Source organism: Epinephelus lanceolatus, chromosome 7 (assembly GCF_041903045.1).
Source record: "Epinephelus lanceolatus isolate andai-2023 chromosome 7, ASM4190304v1, whole genome shotgun sequence".
Taxonomy (NCBI): domain Eukaryota; kingdom Metazoa; phylum Chordata; class Actinopteri; order Perciformes; family Serranidae; genus Epinephelus; species Epinephelus lanceolatus.
In genome coordinates, this window is record NC_135740.1 from 30,247,292 (window position 1) to 30,270,500 (window position 23,209).

A 23,209-nucleotide genomic window follows, 5' to 3' on the forward strand; every position below is an offset into this window, starting at 1 on the left:
CATAGCTCAAACTTTAATAAGCAGCTTGAAAGAGAGACTGAATAAAGAAGCAACCACCTTCACTGGTGTCCATATTGCTTTCTAGCCTAGTTTTTACTAACCTGTTAGCCCATCTGTGATGTCCTAAGCACCAGTCTATGCAACTGGTACAGAAAGGAGACTATGGTGTATTTTTTAACGGTTTTCCCGCCTTTAAAAAACTGAATATACATGCTAATTTTAGCAAAATGGGTATGAAATTCATGAATATGTTTTCATTAGTTCATAACCACCTGAAAATGAGAGTCATTGTGTTTCCCTTATGTAGAATTAGCCGTTTGTATCTACTTAAGGAACAGGTCCTCTTCCCGGCGTACGCCATCTTGTTTCTGCAGTAGCTCCACTGTCAAACCAACGGCTGGCTCTAGATTGAACCAATGGCGTTGTTGCGTCGGCTACCGTAGTTCTCCCACACCAGGGGTCCGCAACCATTACTACTAGAAGAGCCATTTTTGGTCAAAAAAATATATCTGAGCCTTACAATAAAGGTAAAACGGTCTTATTAAGTCTAAATTAGCTTATCAACATTACTAATAAGTCTAATCATTAATATGGTTTACCATTAGGTAGCTACTCTGCTGTAAGGTATTTCTTATTTATTAATATTTGAAACGTATACAGCAAAAGTAAACAAATCTGACCTGGTACTATTTAATACAATATTTTGCTCAAAGACAATTCCTTTCTGAATTTGGAATAAACAGCTAACTTCGCTACGCAGACTCAAGACAAGCCACGCTCTTGATGTTCAGAAAAATTTAGAGAATAGGCACCAGGTCGTAGTCATATAGCTATGACTTATATTTCAGTTTACGAAATGTTAAAACATTTTTTAAATTTGTTGTAGGCCTATAGATAACACATTTATACAGTTGGATAATGTAAGAATCACTTTAGGCCAACAACAATGATAAATGTAAATTAGAATGTTCAAAAATAACCATGATTAGTTTCCATTTAGCCTACCCCTGTCCTTCACAGCTGGCACACGGGAAAAGTTTGACTTCTACAACCTCACCACTAGATGCCACTAAATCCTACACACTGGACATTTAAGAAGTTTAAATGGAGCAGAAAATGCGAAACATTTGATAGTTTAATCTTTTTAAATGTTTCATTCATGTAAAATTGAATGACATTGGGTTTAGGAGCTGCTGCTTAGATGAGGCAGCATTTTAAGATGTAACCTTGGACTCTATAATCTCATGTAACTGTTCACTATTTTTGGACATTTCATAGCCAAAATGAATAATCGATTAATTGAAACAAATATGGTATTGATGAAAATAAAAATTAGTTGGAGTTCCAAAGTGGCACTTCTTAGGTACCTACCCGTAAGGGTGTAGGTTTACTTTCAACACCAGGGTGACATATGAAACAGGGGGTTCTTCCATCAGAAAATGTTTGGCATCAAATGATTTCAATTCTGGTGAGTTGTTATGCTCCAATTTATGCTGTAAATATCTTTCATTTTGTCAAAATAAAAGTCCTCTCCTATTTTAATGTTTTAATTTGGCGGGGACAAATGCAAATGGACTAATGCCCCCGTCCCTCGTCCCATAAAAACCTACACCTGTGCTTGCCTGTGCATGATCCTGATCCTCCCTTTTTAATGCTTCAAAATTACAATAATATGAAGGCTTAATACTAATAATGACAAGCACAAACAAGCGTTTGGAATGTTCTGTGTCAGCATGTTTTGGCACAGACTGAGCTGATCACTATATGTACCTGGCACAGAATTTCATCCAGTGTTCTCAGAAGTAGCCGAGGAGCCAGAGGCCTGTTAACCATCCAGATGGGTCCTTCAATTAAAACAAAATGCTGTTTTCCAGATGGCAGGGCGACTCACTGAAGAATACACAAGACCACTTATCCATGTAACAGATAGTCAAACAACTGATGCCATTTAAAGAGGCAGAAATTCAGGTTCAAGTGAGGGCGCAAGACTAAGACACTCATAAACTGTAATGTGCTGCGACATTATGTTATTTAGACACAACAGATTGGTTTTATTATGTTAAAAGTCTTACACTTATTTATTTTCATCAAGGTGCAAGAGTCAGGTTTTGCAGATGGCAAGCTGTACAAGAACACAACACAAAAACATAAACAACAAGCTAAAGAAAATGTGTTTTCAGTGTAGAAGCTGGTTCAAGGTCAGAGTGTTGTCATTAAACAAAGAATGTCTGTTTATTGCAAAGAAGACAGAAAATACTGCAAATTCTTCAGTATTTTGTCAACATTTATGGGGATTATAAGTTCTGTGATGTAAGATCTGGTGGATATTTCTCCCTGACCTGACAGATGAAAATGCATTACCAAAGATCCCCTTCCAGTTTGTTTTTTGCATTAAACATACCGTCCTTCCCTGCTGAATGTGAAATCACTGAACTTCAACCTACTACTGACACTGCTTCTGGCAAATGGCCGCCAGGATATCTGTATTGCTGAATGCAAAATACTATAAGTAAGAATACACAATAAACACAGGTACATCTATGTACATAAAAAGATATTCAGATCATTTGCAAGTAGTTCATCTGGAGGAGATGAGGAGATGAAATATGTACAAGTCTTTTAAAAAAAACGTGGGGTGAGATGCTAGTGGTTGTTTTTCCTCTCCACTGAGTCGAGCATCTACCTCTGCTGTGTGGACAGACTGTCGTCCTGCCCTTCGCCTGTTGCCAGCTGCCGGCTGATGTTGCTCTGAACAAACTGTTTGAGACCGTCGTAACCCTGATTGAACAAATACTCCAGATACCAGCTCCACGGCTTGGAATGCTGAAACACACACACAGAAACACACACACACAGTCACTTTCAAGACATCTGAAGGCTCGGATGATCAAAGCGATGCGTCTTAATCTCTGAAATATGACTGATGCACATCAAAATACATGTGAAGTCCATAATAAATGCTGAAATGAAAAGGAGAGCTCTTGTACCTTTATGGAATTGAGGTCCATGTCCTTTGTCCCCGGCCAACACTGATAAAGAGAGAACATTAATATTCATTGTCAGCACGCCGCACTAAATCTCACAAGATCACTGCTGGATGTTGCAGCTGGACTGAGCCAAAAAAAGGTGTGTGTATTATTAAACATGATGAAAACCCACATTTCATGCAGGGCCCATTAATAATAAAATGTCCCTCTGTATTAATGTATCTTCTATGAAAGATACATTAATAGCACATTTGTCTCCTTGTCTTGCCTATAAGTCCATTAACCAAACTGTACAGACCGGCTGCATGCTGATCTATCAAGCGCCTTTTACAGTGTGAAAATCAGCATGAGCTACATAAGATACACAGGGTTCATACAGAGATTAAAAATGAAATGTGAGGACTTTCAAGTACTTTCTCAAGCACTTTTTTTGGTTTTCATTCAGAGCAAATAACTAATTTTCAATCAATATATTTTAAACAGATGAATATTAACAAGGTCTCTCTTTTCAGTGAAGGAGCACTTATCAAACTCATCTTAGGCATAGCTGTAAAGTCCTCAACAAAGCATTTGAATATCATAGAAGCATCTGAAAATAGTGCAAGGAACCTTAAGCTTCACTTTAAGTTTTCGGCAGAGCTATGACATTGGCACAGCGCTGAAGAGGGAGGAGAGCAAATCGCAGTGAAAAGCCAGCTCATTAAGTTAAATCATATTAATGTTAGCCATGCCAACAAAGGTCTATTGGTTCTGCCAGGGTTGTGAGAGTGAAGTGAGGTAAAAAAAAAAAAAAACTATGATGTCGGGCTGGACATCATCAAAGTGAGACCAATAGGAGAGGGAGAGTGTGCAGCAATTCAGTGCAAGCTGGTGACATGTCAGAATTTTAAAAAAGAAAAAGCAGAGCGATTTCTGATTCTGAGCAATTTAACTGCAATGACATGGTGACCAATATAAAAGTGTGTTATGTGGTTCATCTGAATTACAAAGACTTTTTAAATAAATAATTTACCCACAAAGTGACCATATGTATATCAATTAGTCATAGCTACCTTGAATTTGTGAAGAAAATGTTGTTTTTCTAGCATGCCTCCATGAAAAACAGCATTACATGTTGATTTATTAATTCATTGTGGACCACATTTAACAACAGTAAAACAATATAGAAACAACCGTTTATAAACTCTCACACAACTCGTGCAGTATAATCCAAAACCCCTTTTCCACTGTGCTAAAAAACCTGTTAACATCTGGCTTTTTAATGCAATGGGAAAGGTTTTAATTGGCATTCACACCTGGGTCAAATAACTCTGCTGTAGTCAATGGTTTTTCTCACCTCCGGCTTCGATCAGGCATTGACAGAAACTCAACACCTGGGTGAATGCCCTAATTTTAGCTCTGTTACCTGCGAGATGCAATGATGAACCACAAAATACCATCCGTCTCCGCCAAAGCCACGCTCAAACATTGATGCAAATTAGTCGGCACTGAGTTTGAAAGAGAGACTGAGTAAGTAAGAGATATATAAAAAGAAGTAACCATTACTTTTTCACAGGCCTCCATGCTGCTTTATACTATTTACCTGTTCTCCGTCCTGTCCATGATGTCGAACATGACACACTGAAAAGAAAAAAAAAAAAAAACCTCACACAGAAAGGCATGCTCGTCTGCCGCAGAGCCATGTACACAGCTCTGGTCTTCTGACAATGGGGAAGGAGTCTACAGCCTATTTTTAGAGGGTTTACCCGTGTTTAAAAAAACCTGCATACACGCCCTAATTTTGGTGGACATGGGTATAATTTAGGTATCATTTATCCAGTTGTATGTGCAGTACTTTCCAAACATCCATTCGTGCTAAAACCTTACTGTTTGACACTTTACCGAAAGTGAAACTTACCTACGCTCTCTTCAAAGCCAGACTCCATTACTAAGGTTTTATAGCAAATCTGCATGTGTTTGGGAAGTACTGAGCATACAAATGGATAAATGATACTTGGATTATACTGCACAAGTTGTGTGAGAGTTTGTAAAATGATTTTTTTAATATAGTTTTGCTATTGTTAAATGTAATCCCCAATCGATCAATAAAACAATATGTTCATAGTTTTCCAAGGAGGCATGCAAGAAAACAAAGTGTTCTTCAGGAAATCAAGGTAACACAGCATGATTTATTCATCTAGAAATGGTCATTTTGTGTGTGAAGCATTCCTTTAAGCACTTTGTTAAAAAGGGAGTTATTTTCAAGGTATTCCAGCACTTGATGTTTTCCACTCAAAATGCACTTCAAACCCTGATGGAAAAAACATTTCATGGTGTGAAGCAGGCATCCAAATCTCGTTGTTAGACAGACTAGATCCAAAACAGTCAACACTCACCTTCTGGTGAAAGTCGATAGCGTAGCTCATAAAGGCAGGATGGTGGATGAGGTCAAAGCTTGTCCAGTATTGTGGCACACTGCTCTTAAGCAGCAGCTCGTTCCCAATCTGGATACCCATGCCTGGTTGAAACATTTTGGAGTTCCACAGGCAGTTGACCATGACGACTGCATAGTGGTTGAACTCACGAAACGTCTGGCCGCTGATGTGAAAGGCCTGCTGTATAAAAAACAAAACAAAACAAATTAAAAGGGAGTGACAAAATGAGAAGAAAGCAAGCAAAAGAAAAGTGGAGAAAGAAAGTAAACCACTCTCCACATCTGCAGAGTTTCACAACTGATGTCTGTCATGCTGATTAATTTGCGTGCCATTTACCGAGTCCATTTTTCTTAATAAAAAGTGTCTCTGACATTTCCAGGGGAGCGTGCTGGCTGCCTGACATGTACTTGTAAATTCACAGCTTGCAGTGGCAGATGTATTAAAATCAACAACTTCTTAAGTCTTCATCTGAGAGGGTATTAAAGGTTACCAGCTGTAGGTAGATGCATGTGAATTCCTAAAGAGCTAGACTGAGAGATGGGAAATCTATAAAAGCTACCGCAGTGAATCAAAGCAAACAGCGAGTCACTTCGGAAGAGCGCTCCAGATAAATGCCTAAAATGTAAATGCAATCACGAGAAATGCATTCAAAATCCATGGGTTGAGATAACTGTTAAATTAGCTCTTCTAATCAAATCACTGCTAATAGAAAATCACTTCCTCCGCACTGTATGTCAAGTAGTTGGTGCAATGGACCAAAATGTACTGCTACAGTATCGCTGCAATGCAAATCACAGTATGGCTCTTTTTCAGACTTGCACAGTCAGACGAAAGTAGTTTGTTTCTTACCTCTCTGATTTTCTCTTCATTCTTGGCCGATGTCAAGTTCACCTTGTATCTAAACAGAAAAAGAACAGACCCGTGACCTCTGTGATCATGAATTACTTTAGAACAGCGTCTTCTCTGTGGACTGTCAAAAAAGTATAATGCAATTATGCTCCAATTTTCCTTTGCCATGGCATTTTTACGCTCAGCTTTGGCAGAATGACTTCAGAGCCCTGGGGTGTAGTCAATTAGCCGACACTGTAAGGATTTGTGTTATTAAAGCCTGGAGTTACAAATGACACTCGAATTCTACATAGAAAGAAGAAGAGGGCTTAAGTGCATTGCATCTCAAGACTCTCATTATCATAAATCATGCATTAATGTATACGTACAATTAAGCCGTTTGATTCCAGCTCTGTTCCAACATTAAATATGCATCAAAACTACATCAAGGCTGCTGCTAGTGTATGTATCCCAACATAGAGATGTAGACAGTCCCCACCTGTACATGATGTAGGCCAGTCTGTCCACACTAACAGGGTCAGTGGCAAACAGGGCTGGGTAAAAAATACCAGGCGGAGGCATCACCACAAGGGGGAGCCCATACTTCAGAAACGTGTCACACACCTGGAGGAGAGACATATGTAATGAATACAGGTCTAAATCTCAAGTTTCATCATGATACTATAAATCAATTATTTGGACAGCAGTACAATAGTTGCAGATATTAAAAAGTCTGCCATGATAGAATTTTGATTTGATTTGACACAGAGACGCCTGTGAGACGATATCAGTAAGTATCCTTAGATTTCTCTTGGCTGCTAGCACTGTTTTAATGTTTGGGAAGGAGGTGCACTTAGCTGGAAATGTATCGTTACACCCCTATGAAGAGTTAAGAGTGAAAAGTAGATACTTCAACATACAGTTTATCTCACTGCTGAAGCTTTTATCACCTCTCTGCTTTGTTAGAAGCCGGCACACTGTCATGTATGAAGCTGTTCTTGGCATCCTGTCCTTATATTTAAGCTTTTCTTGGCTCCAATTAAACTGGAAACTACTTTTTATGCTCCTGTAAAATCTCCTCTTTCTCCATCTTGGTGAACTTAAAAACCTTTCCTCTGAACTGGAGGCAAGCCAAACCGTCTGTCAGTTTTTTTTTATGTTGATTTGGTTGAAATACTAGGATATATTCTTTTTAGGATGTTAAGCATTCATTTTATGCATCTATTCTCAAGAACATGTAATGTACTGCACTTATCTTTCTATATTCCCTGTTGTATTTATTGTATGCTGACATTTCATGAATACTGCATTATCCTCCTGATCTGATGTATATTGTTATCCCTCCATATTTTATCTAACTTATTTTAAGCCTGTTTGCATGTTTTGTACCCTTTGTGACTTATGTTCTATGTGCTGCTGCTAAGTTGAGCAGGAAAGTCAGAGTTAAAAGGTCCCCTTAAAGTTCTGAGAAGTAAAAATACTCTACTTATAAATGATAATGTGTCTTGTTCCAACATAAAATAATTAATTACTTAGTTAAGACTTTTCTTTTCCCTCCAACCACAATCTATGAATATGCAATATATATATATATATATATATATATATATATATATATATATATATATATATATATATATTTTTTTTTTTTTTTCAAGAGTTTAACTGCTGGACACGATGCCCCCTTCTTCACTGTGAAGTTCATTCTCAGTGTATGTGTGTATGTGCACTTATAGTTTCAAGTTTCCACATCAGACATGTCTAAGTTACATGTTGGACCACGAATGGCCTCCAAACAAGCTGTGATGTCACAAATCATGCAGGTAAGCACACCTGTGAAACTCAGAGAAGCCTTATCTCTTCAGCAGATGAATGTTTAAACAGCCCGGGAGTGCCAAACTCTACACACACATCATTCTGCACAGTGAAGCTCAAACATCTAAGTGAAGTCATAATAAGCAAAACTTGCTGCAAAACTGGCTGCGAATCTGTATCTTTCCTGCCAAAGCCACAAAGCAGATTTAGTCATTAGCACCATCAGCTCATTTACCGTCTCATAGAAGTCCAGGGTGAAGCTGAGGAGGAGGGAGTGGCAGCCTTCGAGCTGAAGGCCCACAGAGGCCAGCCGACCCACAAAGTCGACCAGCTCCATCACTGAGTCCTTGAACCCCGACAGAGTCATGTTTCTGGGACAGAGGGCAGAGCAGGGAGTCAGACATTAACCACAATGGTGCTGAGTGAAAGTTGTAACACCGGTCAGCTGATTTGTCTGAAGCCTTACTCTATTGGTGACTCAGGTCTCAGGTACGACAGATGAAAGCTCACATATCAGATGAAAGAGTAATGTTGGGAAAGTGTACACAAATACATAATCAATGATCCCCACGTCTAATCTTTCAGACGTACTCTGGCTAAATACCAGAGGTGAGTTTGGAAATGGCAGTGGGCGGTGAACAAAAAAATGGATCCCTCCACTTATTGGGTCATTTGTTGTGGGATTAGACATGTGAGGACTCGATAACGCTGAAGCCCAGGTATTTAAACATAACTGACACTGACTCCACCCCTTAATTTGGAGGCTGAAAAATCATTTAACTGGAGATTAGGGCTGTTTTGTGTGCAAACAAATTTCAATTAAAGGATCTGATGAATAAATGGGCTCAAAACCAAAAGGGAAAACATGTCAATACACACTACTGCCTGAGTTGCTTTGGTTGCTGGTGGATAACAGATGGCTTAAATTCAAGCTAAAAAGTTACTGGATAGACCAATCTGTTAAAACAAAAGAAAGTCCAAAACAAGATGTCTCACTCAAAACAAAATCATATAATAACTCAAATTAATAGAACTATTAAGTCTCATATTTGGAACAAAATGGTTAAGTCAACTGGGACACCTTTTCATTACACTAAACCACAGTAAATAAAACTGAACACCTAGACACTTTTATTACATCTGTGAGAATTGATTAGGTGTCAGAAGATATTTTCGTCTTGAGCGAGCTATAACCCTTTTGCTCTCAAGTAAATTCACAAAGTGTTCTGTTCCTATTGTTTATGCTCAGGGCATAAAAAAGTAGCAGGAAGTAGATATGAGACTCACATGGACGTGTGGCTGTTGAGGCTGATGTCCAAGTCATCCTCCAGAGCATACACTGAGTGCCAGGTCAGCCACTTCAGCAGCATACTGTTTAGACACTCCATCAGTCCACACTGCAGACGCAGGATAAAGAGGGAAAGCACTAAGCATGCAGCAGTTTAATCACTAAGCTAATATAGAAGCACTAATGAGTGCTTCATAATTATAATACAAACACTAGTGCATCTTTTCTATTAACTTAGAGCAGAAGGTTTGGTAATTCAAGTACAGTAGCAGGAGCTCATTCTGCTCGTGCCTCGGGGAGGGATGCCTACCTTAAAAAATAGTGAGGATGTGAAGAAGAGCTGCATGAGGGGCTCAAACAGAAGCCGTCCGATTTCTGAGGCAGGGGAGACAGAGGGTTACAGTTGAACAATGCGGTTCCTAAGATATCGCACAGTATGGCAGGCCTTGCTAATGTGGGAATGAAGCTGCGACATTATTCCAGTCAAGAGCCAGTCTGGGTCTTTTTTACAGAGACAGACCACTGAATGTAAAGACAGACACAACCAGTGGAAAACTCACGGGAACTGGGGACAACAGGAATGTTGCTCAGCAGGCCGAGGATCTGTGGGCGGAGGAGGGAACCATCCCAAACGTTGAGAAATTTGTAGAGAAAAGCCTCTGAACTGGAAAACCCCTCCTGGAGGAGAAATGAGACAAATCACCTGCATTGTGAAATCATTGTTTGACTGTGGTTTCAGCCAAGCTTGTGGGCGCAGGTTAATGAATACAGGGAATTGTGAATGACAGGTGTCGAGTGGGCCCTGCCTACACCTGATATTAACGTGTATCTTGGATGACTGTATCACAAGTGGACAGCTCAGGGTGTGAATGATCCCAATTGAATACATCCACAATGAGTGCTGAGATCCAATCACTCAGACCTCACTCATAGGTGGTCTGAGCCACGTATGGCTACATGCTGTTAGCAGTATGTACGCTAATGTGTCCTGGGCCACTCTTAGTTTACATCCTTGCTTATCTGACGCGACGTGACAGACGTAGTGCTGTCTACTTGTGTCAGGATCACTTAAGGCGCATGTTAATACCAGGTGGAAACAGGCTTGTAGCCATCAAGGCCTGAAGTGTGAGGCTCACCTGGAGAAAGTGCTGCGTGGACAGCAACTTGTTCAGAAAATGCAGAGCTTCTTCTGAATTCTGGGAGGCTCCTCCATCGCCACAGAACAAAAATTCTTCAGAAAGACAGCAAAAAGGGTATTTAGTGAGTGGAAAAGCCAAGGGAATACAAAGTTTCTTTTAAACCCCTCTCTGAAGAATCCTTTTGATATGCCAACTAGGTGATATGTTAGGGTTCAACTCAAGGTCAGCTTTGCTTTGGATGAATGTTCCCACTAAAAGATGTCACAACACTTTGGTAGTCACTCCCCCTGCCCCCTCCCCTACCTTCATGGAGAGCGTAGCCGAGCCAGAAGTTGAGGCGTAGGAGGGCAGACTCATCCTGTACACAGTCCAGGTACTGCAGTGCCAGACTGGAGCCCAGCAGTGAGCCCATCTGAGCAGGCAGCTGGTGGAGGTAAAATGAAGAAACAGAAAAGACATGCAAGAAAGGATGATTGAGAGGCTATAAACAACCATAAAAACCAAGAAGAGACAGAGAAGCATACAAAAACACACGAAATGCTGCTTTGAGTGATAACTCTCTCAAATCAGTTTCAAATCAACGTGTTTACCTGCTACAGAAGAAGAATAAACTGATGCTCATGTCCTTGTTTTCACTGAGTGGGCCACCAATCCACCACTGAGCTAATTTTTCAGTATCCAGTAATCCCCATAATACCAGCACTGGGACAGTTCTGCCATCGCACTGGATAGCTGATACAGTCCCTTATTGTGTATGAACAGCTGCCTCCCAATATGGGGACTTTATCAGTATAATAAATAAATTAGAATGAGGAGAAGACAGACTGTGAATGGACACAGCTCGGCTCCTCAATAATTATGGAGCAACTGTATCATTAAACTGAGAAAGCACCATTCTGCTTTAGATAACAGGAGTGCAGGCAATGAGGGAAATAATCAATGATCCTTTTGTCAATGCCTCTGCTGAATAGTTTTATGAGTGTGATTGACTGTACTCATCTGTCTTTTCTGAGATACGGAGAAAGTGGAGCTTTCTTGGCAATAAACACGGTGGACGCTATCGCTGTCCAGAAGCCTTATTGCTCACGTTGGCTTTGTAGGCGGTGAAAAGAGGCGAATTTATGTAGCGTGACGCATAAAAGTCCGCGAGTCATTTAAAATGACTTATATTAGTTTATCAGGTCACTGAATCTGCGGGGCAAATAGACATTTATAGAGAGGCCTCTTTAAATGACCATTTGCTATGAAACTTTATCCTCATCCAATGCATTACTCAGATACATCGCCAGTCTTTCATTACTCATAAGATAGATAAACCACCATATCTGCAAAAAGAACAGCGGCTGAGGATAAACAATGTGCTCTTGTTTATGCTCTAATCTGATAAACAAATTACAGCCCCAGGCCACCTCTGCTGTGGATTCTCTAGGACAAAGTTGTTAGTGGCCGACTACAATGTACAGACAACTCTATAACAGTGACACAGCACCACCCGGTGGCTGTGAGGGTACATCACAATTTAAACACACTGGTTACATCTTAATGGCACAGAAAAACTGCCATACATTTAATTCTGCTGCTTAAATGATTTATGATCTTTACGCTTAATGCTTGAGTGATATTCTGTTCCCAGTCCAGGTGTGTTGGGACTAACAGCCCGACTGTAAAAAGCTGAAGTTTACAGGAGCAGAGGAGTGAAACACTGAGAAGAAGGAAGACAGTAAAGGGGCAGAGGCGGCACCCTGCAGATGCAGAACTAAGATTTGTCCCAGGAGAAATTACCTCTATGCGATGCATATTTTCCAGGAGCTGAGCAAAAGAGTTGAGCTGCACCAGAGGGACCACTTTTCTACTGGATGACGGCTCAGTCGGCGCTTTACAGACGACAGAACTCAACGCCGGCAATTCCAGGTGGCAGTGTTTCTGAGACAGAAAGCACAGACAACAAGAAAATAAATCAAGGCAAACCAAAGCTAGCACACATTTTTAATTTCTTGAAATTAATCGAAGGTTAAAAACATGATAAAGAGATTAATTACAAATATATACTTTATAGATCTGGTACTCTGCATTAAGCAATACGGTTTCTATCATTGAGGCAAATCAGGACTGAATTCTCACTAATCTTTTGAGTCCAGCTACCTCACAAAGTAATGTACTTTGGGTAGACAATTATTTACTTGTGTATGTATTTATGAAGCATGGACATGGAGACAAAGACATGGAGGAGAGTTGTAAATACTGTGACGAGGCTGATCAGCTTGCAGGCCTACAAAGCTGGGCCGCTCAGTTTGCCTAATTCTCTTGCAGCTCTCCCAGCTCCCACATGGTGTTTTGGTTTGATTGATTTGTTTTGCCTTTTCTTTTAGCATGCAACATCTCCATTCATCATTTTCCATTTACCCTTGCACTTGCACACACCACTGATGCTACTGGTTGTTCACATCTCATTAATTACTGTTTTGTGTATAACATTATTTAATAAATTGCTTCATTTTTGACCTCCACCTTTCTGTGTATTCTCCCTCCTTTTGTCTGAACCCTGAGCCAGTTCATGACAATACAAAAACCTTGAACACATTTTGAAATTATGGCTCTCCAGAATTTTAAAGCTTCCATTTTGAAAGAGTTTTACTTCTTTGAGTCTTTTGTTTTTAACTCAAGTGTTGTCTCATGTGAGGCAGTTATTTTTTGTCTGGAAGTTGCATAAAAGAAGAAAATCAAATGCAGTGATGTATCATATGATTATTTTAAGCCATTTCCTGATTAAATCTACAGATACACCGCTGTATCAGAACTTATATTGTTACCATGATATAAAATAACATTTACCATGAAAAAAGATTTTGGCCATACCACCCACTGCTAGCATATTATCACCTGAAACTGAGAATCATTGCATTCTCATTACCTAAGAATTATCATATCTTCATATATCTGTGTGAGGAGCAAGTCCTATTCCACAGAGCAGGCTATGCTGCATAGTCGTGTTCCTACAGTAGCCCAGAACAGAAAAACCAAACACTGGCTCTAAAAAGGGCCTTTGCATTTTTTGGTAACCTAAAGCCCACCATAGGTTCTCCTAAACCCTTGGAAAAGGAGGGGTATTCGCAATCTGAAACCTCATTGCGGATGCCACTTAATCCCAAACACTGCACCTTTAACATTCTGCAAATGGATGGCACTGGCAAGTAGCAGCAGTAACGAGTGTAGCAGGAGTGATTGGGAACACAGTAAACACTGTATTTGAAAACTTAAAAGACTTCCATACCCTTTTCCTGGAGTTGGTCTTATCTTTAGTTGTGAAGGCCAGACTGATGCTGGAGGCAACCTGGGAACCGGCCCTTTTCTGGACGGCAATCAATGCTGATTTCCAGGGCATATTGTGGTTCCTAAACCCACTCTGTTAAAAAGAAACATACAATTGTGTTGGTGATTTAGAGGTAAGGGTCATACTGTGTTATGACGGCAGAATAAGCATGAACTGCACAGTCCGTGTACAAACCTTCACTCGAGATGGGATGGAGAGCGTCACCAGTTCAGGGCAAAACACTTTGTAAAGTGACAGTAGACTCAGGAGGAACGGCTGCCTTCCCTGAGGAAACAACATCAACATGCACAACCTGAAATCTCCACTTTTGTATAGTCTTTCTTAATAATGCAGAATACAATAACCAGTGATATGGAAAAGGTAACTGTTAATGGGAGTAATGCACAGAGTGTAGGACATAGATACCCTTTGATTTCTCTCAATAGATTTTCACATGGCAATATTGTTGTAGCTTTGATCGATGACTCTAGAAGGCATCAAATTAACAGGCTTACCAGTTTAGACTGTAGCTCCAGTAATTTCCTGACTCTGAAGACTCGCACTAAAAACAGAAAAAAAATAAAACCATCAATGATTCTGACAGAAGTGATAAGAATACTGAAAAAACAAATCAGAATGAGGTTTAATGCCAAGTAGATCTTATACAAGGAATTTGCCTTTGTGTTTGGTGCATACTATGAACTTATGAAAAGAGGAAATGAAATAAAAGCAACATGATGTAGTAAACAAGAAGATAATAGCAGTACAATCTTGTTTCAAGTGTGAAAAAATCTCTGACTTACCGCTTTCCTTTCTGGTCAAAAGGTACAGCAGATGGCAGATGAAGGGACACTGAAACAATGTGACAAAAAATAATGACTTCACATCTCAGCAGTTGTTCAGTGGATCCCATATCACATTACAGTGCTGCAGCCATTTCATTACGCTGGAAAATGGACAATCGTCACATGTGAACAAACAGGACAGTACAATCTTCTTTTATAGGCCTTAACCAGATAAGCGCATGATCTGCCCAGTGAGGCTGAAATAAACCCTAATATAACACACCAAGTCTGTCTCTGACACCAGGCACATCATAAACAGTGGGGGCACTTGTCATTTCAATCTTTTCTTTTTACAAAAAAAAAAAAAAAAAAAAAGCTCTGGTATAAAATCATACATGTTATTTAAAAGACAAATAAGCTTCATAAATTCTAAACTTGTTACTCAAAGTCATGTGTAAATGAATAGTATATAAATTTGATATGATAAGTTTTTGATAAACATTTTATCACAACAATGCAAAGCTCATCAGCACACATACCAGATTTTCCTCTGTAACGAAGCTGAAGATGAAGCCATAGATAGCTCGCAGTTGGTCCTTTGCATCAATCATGTCAAATATGGTCAATACCCACTTTATGAAAAGAATCTGAAAATTGTACATTCACGTAAACACAGAAATTGATTTACTATGATGCAATATGTGGTGCAATATGTGGTGCAAGCAATGACGCATACATAATATAGAAAAATATATTGACTGGATTATTATATCATTGATACAAAAAAAATGAAGTGTAAAAGTAGTTTTGAATCAGATCCTTTTGTTTAAAATTGGTTAATGATGCCAACTTAGTCATTGGGATAATATGATTATTTTTTAAGGTACTAATGCATCTGTTCTAGTGAACATACATGTAAAAACTCACAAACTCACAAACAGAAAACGGAAAAGAATGTGGACAAGTCAAATTTGCTCTTACTTGTGTAGTGACAGGTATTTTGCTGACCCCCAGCCAGACCACCGCTCGAACAACAGCCTCCTGTGGCACCACGGTGGCAGGAATCAGACACTTCAACACCCGGGCACATAGAACAGTCCCTACACAGACAAAGTCACAGAAACAAAATCAGATAACAGAAGCAAATGTTCAGACTGACTGTAAAAAGTGCAACATTTCCAAGTCATTATACACACTTTCTACTCTGTACATGTACATGAAAGACATTTTTGTGCCACCTGTTTATGCACTCACAATTAGGCTCTAGCATTCTTGTCAATGCAACTGCACTAAAACACCTTAAATTTCAGACAGCACAGTGGCTCAGTAGTTAACACTGCCACCTCTCAGTAAGGGTGTTTTCACACTTAACCCAGTTGGTCCAGTAAAAACAAACTCAGGTTCCTTTGCCAAGTTGGTCCGGTTCAATTGGGCTGGTGTAAAAGCAGTCAGTCAAACCCTGGTGCAGACCAAACTACTGTACCAAGACAGCTTAAAAAAGTGCAACTCCATCCATTGTCAGGCAAAATCTGGTGTGCTTTGTTTGTGGTGTGAAAGCAAACTAACCAACCACAAGATTTTACTATAACAGACACATCACGTGACATTAGCATGATTTCAAAACCTAACCCTAAAACAAATCCACATGCTGATCATAAAAATTGTTCTTGAAGCGATCTTAAAATTGATCTGTATGAGACCATGCATGTAACCTATACACGCAAATCACCACCATAACACATACAGTACAGGCCAAAAGTTTGGACACACCTTCTCATTCAATGCGTTTTCTTTATTTTCATGACTATTTACATTGTAGATTCTCACTGAAGGCATCAAAACTATGAATGAACACGTGGAGTTATGTACTTAACAAAAAAAGGTGAAATAACTGAAAACATGTTTTATATTCTAGTTTCTTCCAAATAGCCACCCTTTGCTCTGATTACTGCTTTGCACACTCTTGGCATTCTCTCCACGAGCTTCAAGAGGTAGTCACCTGAAATGGTTTCCACTTCACAGGTGTGCCTTATCAGGGTTAATTAGTGGAATTTCTTGCTTTATCAATGGGGTTGGGACCATCAGTTGTGTTGTGCAGAAGTCAGGTTAATACACAGCCGACAGCCCTATTGGACAACTGTTAAAATTCATATTATGGCAAGAACCAATCAGCTAACTAAAGAAAAACGAGTGGTCATCATTACTTTAAGAAATGAAGGTCAGTCAGTCCGGAAAATTGCAAAAACTTTAAATGTGTCCCCAAGTGGAGTGGCAAAAACCATCAAGCGCTACAACGAAACTGGCACACATGAGGACCGACCCAGGAAAGGAAGACCAAGAGTCACCTCTGCTTCTGAGGATAAGTTCATCCGAGTCATCCTGGCCTCCACAGTCACCGGACCTGAACCCAATCGAGATGGTTTGGGGTGAGCTGGACCGCAGAGTGAAGGCAAAGGGGCCAACAAGTGCTATACACCTCTGGGAACTCCTTTAAGACTGTTGGAAAACCATTTCAGGTGACTACCTCTTGAAGCTCATGGAGAGAATGCCAAGAGTGTGCAAAGCAGTAATCAGAGCAAAGGGTGGCTATTTTGAAGAAACTAGAATATAAAACATGTTTTCAGTTATTTCACCTTTTTTTGTTAAGTACATAACTCCACATGTGTTCATTCATAGTTTTGATGCCTTCAGTGAGAATCTACAATGTAAATAGTCATGAAAATAAAGAAAACGCATTGAATGAGAAGGTGTGTCCAAACTTTTGGCCTGTACTGTATGCTTGTCAGCGCAGGTATTCTCCATGACTACTGGGTCATACGCTAGTAAAACTGCTGTGTTTGTATATAACTCCATGTACTTTGTCAATACATTCAGTCCAATTAACACTAAGTGTAAGTAATCACACAGTAACAACCCCTGAATCTGTACAGTACAAGACACCTCCTTTTTGTCCGGTCTCTACCTGCAAGGCATTATTCATAACACACAGTCTATTTGCAGTCTAATAAAAGTAATAATGCTTACAATCAATTATTTTTTCATGAGCTCTAGTGACACCAAACAACATAAACATACACATCAAAAGTATTAAAGTGCTGTCAGTCGCCAGAATTTTATTTCCCCATATGGGTCCTAATGTGACAGGAAAACAAACGCCAAAACTGTCAAAGAGGTATTTGTCAGTTGGTATCACTTCATGTTTCCTCCTCTTGGTTCATTTGTAAAAAGTCAGTGTGAACAGAAACCATACCAGAACTAAAATGCAACAATGCATAATTTTCCCCCTTGGTCCAGATCAGATGAACCCAACTAGAAGTGCAAAAGCCCCCTTGAGACAGTTTGAATCTGTCTGGAGTTTGTTTCATGTCTGCATGGGTTCCTGTGGGTTCTCCGGTTTCCCACACTCCAAGGACAGGCAGGTTGGATGAATTTTTGGCTTTAAACTAACTCAAGTGTGAATAAGAGTGTGACAGACACTGATTAAGGTGCTCACTTGCTTGGTGTATGATGCAACAGACTTCAGCTTTCACGACTATCTACAGGTTAAGCACCAAGGAGTATGGATGGATGGTATTATACCCAGTCCACAGCTGCTGCTAAGTGACTGTCTTACCCATACGGAGGCTCATGGCAAACTCCAGCATGATAGAGACGGCCTCTGGAGAAAGTCCTTTACTGTAGGCCACCTTCTCCACCATGACCATGTTCCTCTCCACCTCATCATTGCCTTGCACAGGAGTACCTGCTTCAACTACAGTGGGGAGAGAAGACATCACATCAGAGTGTGTACTAGTGTTGTCACAATACCAAAATCTTTGTTTCGGTACCAGTACCAATATGAATTTCGATACTTTTCGATACTCTTCGGTACTTTTCCTAAGGAAAAGTCCTTTTGGATACGAACCTTTAGAACAATAAATAGTAGGGGTGTAACGGTACCAAAAAAATCATGGTTCGGTAAGTACCTCGGTACGGACGTCACGGTTTGGTAACTCAAATGTTCCACCACGTTTGTGTTGTCTCATGTTGTCTCCCTTTGCGAGGCAGACTTTCTCTTGTCTTTTTTCACGTGCGCCAGCTGCGAATGTTGATACAGGTGTTGTCATACACACCACTTGCGCAATCTGTGCTCCAATAGGAACAAGAAAGACGTTTGTGTGCATAATTGAGTAAAATAAATTAACTAAATTAATGAATTGAATCAGTTTCAAAGTACCGGTATTTTCCGAATGCAGTATAGTACCGTTTGGAATACTCTAGTACCGCGGTACTATTTTAGTACCGGTATACTGTGCAACACTAGTGTGTACAAGTATTTAAATTTTAAAATGTTAAAATACTCACACAGTTCAATGCAGCAATGTCTAAGAGTTCAGATGTTTATTTTCTGCTAATGTTGATGTTGGATGACATGACCGCAGATGAGCCGGTACTGTACAAACTGTGTTAAAACAAACTCCAGTAACAGAAAACCTGTTACTGCCACATGCTTACTGCCTCCCACATGAAAACTCCCAGCTTTAACAGTTTAGCTGAGTGTTAAATCCATCATAACATATTCAGGGATATGGTGGCTCCTCATTCAGCATCAGAGAAACAGATGCTAGTACTGATGTCATCTGGAGACAAATATTGAAACTGCCCTGTAAATGTTAAATAATCCCAGTGAAGTCTTTTTGGTGGCAGGACAAGAAAAACATTATATTTAAGTCTTAATTTAAGAGTTTTCTGAGGATTACTCAGGATATTGGTGTGTAATATGTATGCTAAAATTGGGCTCAAGTAGATTGGGTGAACAATTTTTAACACATCTTTCCTGAGTATATGCAACCATTTTTAAACTTTTCTGTTCTACATGTAAAGGTATATATCTTTTTAGGTCAACCATGGTATTGGATCGGTATCAGGTATCGGCTGATACTCCAAGCCCAAGCATCGGGATCGGTATCGAAACTGAAAAAGCTGGATCGGTGCATCTCTACAGGAGAGATGTTCAGTGAAGTACAGCCAAATCTCTACACTACTGCGCACCAATGTCTGTTATTGTAGCTACTGCATCAAAACAGGTGACCCCATTGACAGTAAATAGAGATAACAGCTGTCAAAATATACTGTTGTGTCGGTATGCCTGGTGCATAATCCTTGAGTACTGTAACTCACTCTCTCTGTGATGCGCTGTCTGTCGGAGCTACATCAAATGAATGATTCATAATTGATAGATTATGTGAAGCCTTATTTTCCTATGAGTAATATTCATACTGGTTTAAATAAACAGTTTGATTGTATTTGCAATCTTTGCTGAGCAACAGTTTTGTTTGAAAGGGATTAAAGGTCTGTCTCAGATACAGGCCCATTGATTTCACTGATTTAAGCAAATAATAGCTTGGGTTATTAATTATAGATTTATAATATTTGATCATAGAAATAAATTGCAGCATAGCTGAAAATGCCGATTCAGGTCACAGAATACAAAAGGCCAGCTTTTATGACAATATGGCAGCAGCCATAATAAATAAACCTAAGTCTAGTGTAAAACTCTTAACAAAAGTCAATGATCTTGAAGTTCAGTCATCTAATTCAGTATGAATGGGCCAACACATGCAGTGGCAACAGATGACGTCACAAAACTGAGGGTCAATCCTCCAACATGGGGCTTTTAGTAACAATACTGTTGTCTGAGTTTGTAAATAACTAATGAGTTAATGCTAACATAAGCTCTGTGTGGGACTGTCTCGTCTACTAAGATAAGAGCTAGCTAGTTAGTAATTTAGCAACATTAGCTGTCAGTAAAGCCAAGTTACGCCCCATATATAATCACAAAGTAACATAGACTTATGGTAATACTATCCGGGCCTTGTCCAGTTATTTTCCAGCATCCTGTTTGTCAGTTAACGTATGTAACTTTGATAACTAGTACAGTTGGTAAGTGTAACGTCCCCATCTGCTATCAACAGTTGTGTCTGAGCCGAGTCCTACCATCAGAGAAGTACTTCAGGGCAGCTACAAACGGATCTTCCGCCTCATTCTTTCTCCTCTCTTTTTCGGCGACTCTCAGACTTCTGTTAACGCTCCGGCTGCTGGACACTGACTGCTCGTTTAGAGACGACGTTTCTGAGTCCGGCGACCCCGACAGGTTTAACTTTGCTGCCATTTCTACATTGCTAAAAACTTAAAAACACTGCTCCACTCTGTCTTTAGCCATTCAAACAAAACTCAAATCCTACGCGCGACCGTTGGTGTGCGCTTGCGCAGTGTGGTCCTTCCGCTCGGTTGCTTCCCGGGAGTTGTAGTCCCTGTGTATTCAACCGCCAGAGCGTTAGCTAGGACTACAATGCAGCTATTATTTCGTGTTTAATGAGATAAGGCAACTTGATCAACGTCGACAACCGGTAAGTACTCCACTAAAAGCAAAGCACATAAACAAATAAACAGAACAATATATAAACTGTAATATTAAGGCACCAGTAACTTAACTTACAAATCTGTGAAGGACTGGCAAGGTATCGTACCCCTCTATGGTACTGTGTTGCCTCTAGGCAATACCCATTTTTGGCCGTTTACACTCGCACAATTCGTCCCCAATTGTGTTGTAGCCTAATACCTTAAAAAAAGAGCTAGGGCCCTATGAAACCAGTAGTGCTGATGATATTGTAACTTGACATTCAGGAGGCCATGTCAAGTCTCATTTTTGGGGCCTTCTTTGCATGGCTCAGCTCCATCATCTCCCCCAAACGTCTTTTTCTGTCATTTTACAATCTAGGAAAGATGGATTCACAATAATAGGTGAGTAGAGTTTAATAATTAATTGTTTAATGTACTTTATTTGAATATTAAGCAATCAAAAATTGGTAAAATGCAAATGTTGCCCTGAAGCAACATTGAACATGTATGGAATCCCATCTTGACAGTTTTTGTTCTAGTGCATTTATGTTCATACATGGTTTAAGTGCATAATAGTCATCACAATTTTATTTTTCATTTCTTCAAATCAATTTAGATACATTTATTAAAGTAACTGGTTATACAGTTGAGATGATGACACTGTATAGTCAACTATAACAGTGCACTTTGTGAGTCCTCTCTGCAGAGCATACTGTATTCTTACATTTTACCACACACATTATTCTTACATTTACAGAATGAATGCAGTATTATTCTATGATTTTTCAAGGAAGTAGAGGGTAAAAGTAGCATTCCCAGTTGATGTTAGCAGGATGACTTAGAAAATTTGGTATTCTGGAAGACAACAAGTTGCTAACAGCACAGCAGCAACACAACAAATGATGGTAACTTACAGTATGTCAGGAAAGACACAGCAGGACACTGAAAAACTGTTAAGTTTGCTAAAATTTGCTCACACTCTTAACCTTAGAATGAGCCCTTAATATCTACATGGGGAGTGTGTCCTTGTCTACGGAGATCACCATATTGCTTCTACAGTAACCCATAATGGACAAATAAAACAGTGGCTCCAGATAGGGCTGTTCACACTTTTAAATTTTTACATTTCCAAATTTTCAAATTTTTACATCTGCCACCATAGTTCCTCTACACACTTGGCACACAGAAGTTTCAGTTCTGCAACCTCGCCACTAGATGCCACTAAATCCTACACACTGGACCCTTAAATATTGTTTTTATTTCTGGTGATTTTTACTGAAATAAATGCTCTCCCACATAAAAGACAGTGTCTAGTTGCTGGTCTCTTGTTCAAAAGAACTTTTTATGTTGGACATATTCCATTTCATCAAATGAAAACATATTTTGTTTACATGAGTTTTGTAGCTGTTTGTCTCTGTGTTGAAACACCTATCAGTCATATACCCCTGGGCCCAGTGAGCCCGATCAGTATTTCACTTATATAGTCATATATTATTAGTTTGAAACATCCTTAAACATTTGTTCTGCTAACAAACCTTAGGTCCTCTGACTACTGCCTTGTAACAAGATGATCAATGTAATTCACTTCACCTGTCAGTCAGTGGTGTTAATGTTTTGGCTGATGGGTGTATAAATATTCGCAAACACACACACCCAGCTGTCTGAGGAGAGGTGATCACTCTTTGATTAGTCTTTGCCAGATGTTCTGAGGTTCATGGCGAGTTGTTCCTCATCTCCTTGAAGCTTAAAACCAAAACTAGCCTTTACAAACCACCCTACAAAACCAAATGGCCAAAAAACTGCAGGAGGGTGCGGGCTCTGTAAAACGTATTTATATTATGCTGTATTTAGTTATATATTTTCATGTTGGTCAAGCTGTTCTGCCCACATCACAGTGACATTCCTTTAAGCTGTAAACTGACTGACCTCCAGGCCTGTTTTCATGCTTTAGGGGGAGGAGCAGGGGCAAAACCAATCCATTTTGTCTTGAGGGCAACAGAAAGACCCTTGTGTCTGAGTTATGCTGTTCACCCCCTCATCCTCAGCATCCGGTCTATGGGCCTGTACATTTTCTGCCCATGTAGGTTAAAATTAGAGATGGGTTTTGCAGTGTCGAATATGGCATTGAGTGAAGCACATTTTCCCCCCTTTCCCTAAAAAAGTCAAATTATGCAGTCCTCAAAAGCATATTTACAAAATAAAACATTTCAATCAGGGTACTCTTTTATGATACAGTTTACTCATAGCGACATTAATCCTATA

General features: G+C 39.6%; 1 protein-coding gene across 1 annotated transcript; it reads right to left on the reverse strand.

Moving 5' to 3' along the window:
* Positions 1–2,049: 2,049 nt before the first annotated feature.
* On the reverse strand, positions 2,050–20,811 carry cenpi (centromere protein I). Its single transcript, XM_033632674.2, has 20 exons — positions 20,543–20,811; positions 18,180–18,317; positions 15,548–15,666; positions 15,106–15,213; positions 14,585–14,633; positions 14,297–14,343; positions 13,977–14,066; positions 13,743–13,874; positions 12,254–12,394; positions 10,775–10,895; positions 10,469–10,563; positions 9,893–10,010; positions 9,643–9,707; positions 9,332–9,441; positions 8,280–8,415; positions 6,729–6,853; positions 6,251–6,299; positions 5,363–5,581; positions 2,988–3,029; positions 2,050–2,823 (listed from the first exon to the last, which is right to left on the reverse strand). Exons 1-20 carry the CDS (start codon positions 20,715–20,717, stop codon positions 2,680–2,682), a joined length of 2,223 nt encoding a protein of 740 aa, XP_033488565.1. The 5' UTR covers positions 20,718–20,811; the 3' UTR covers positions 2,050–2,679.
* Positions 20,812–23,209: the final 2,398 nt, after the last annotated feature.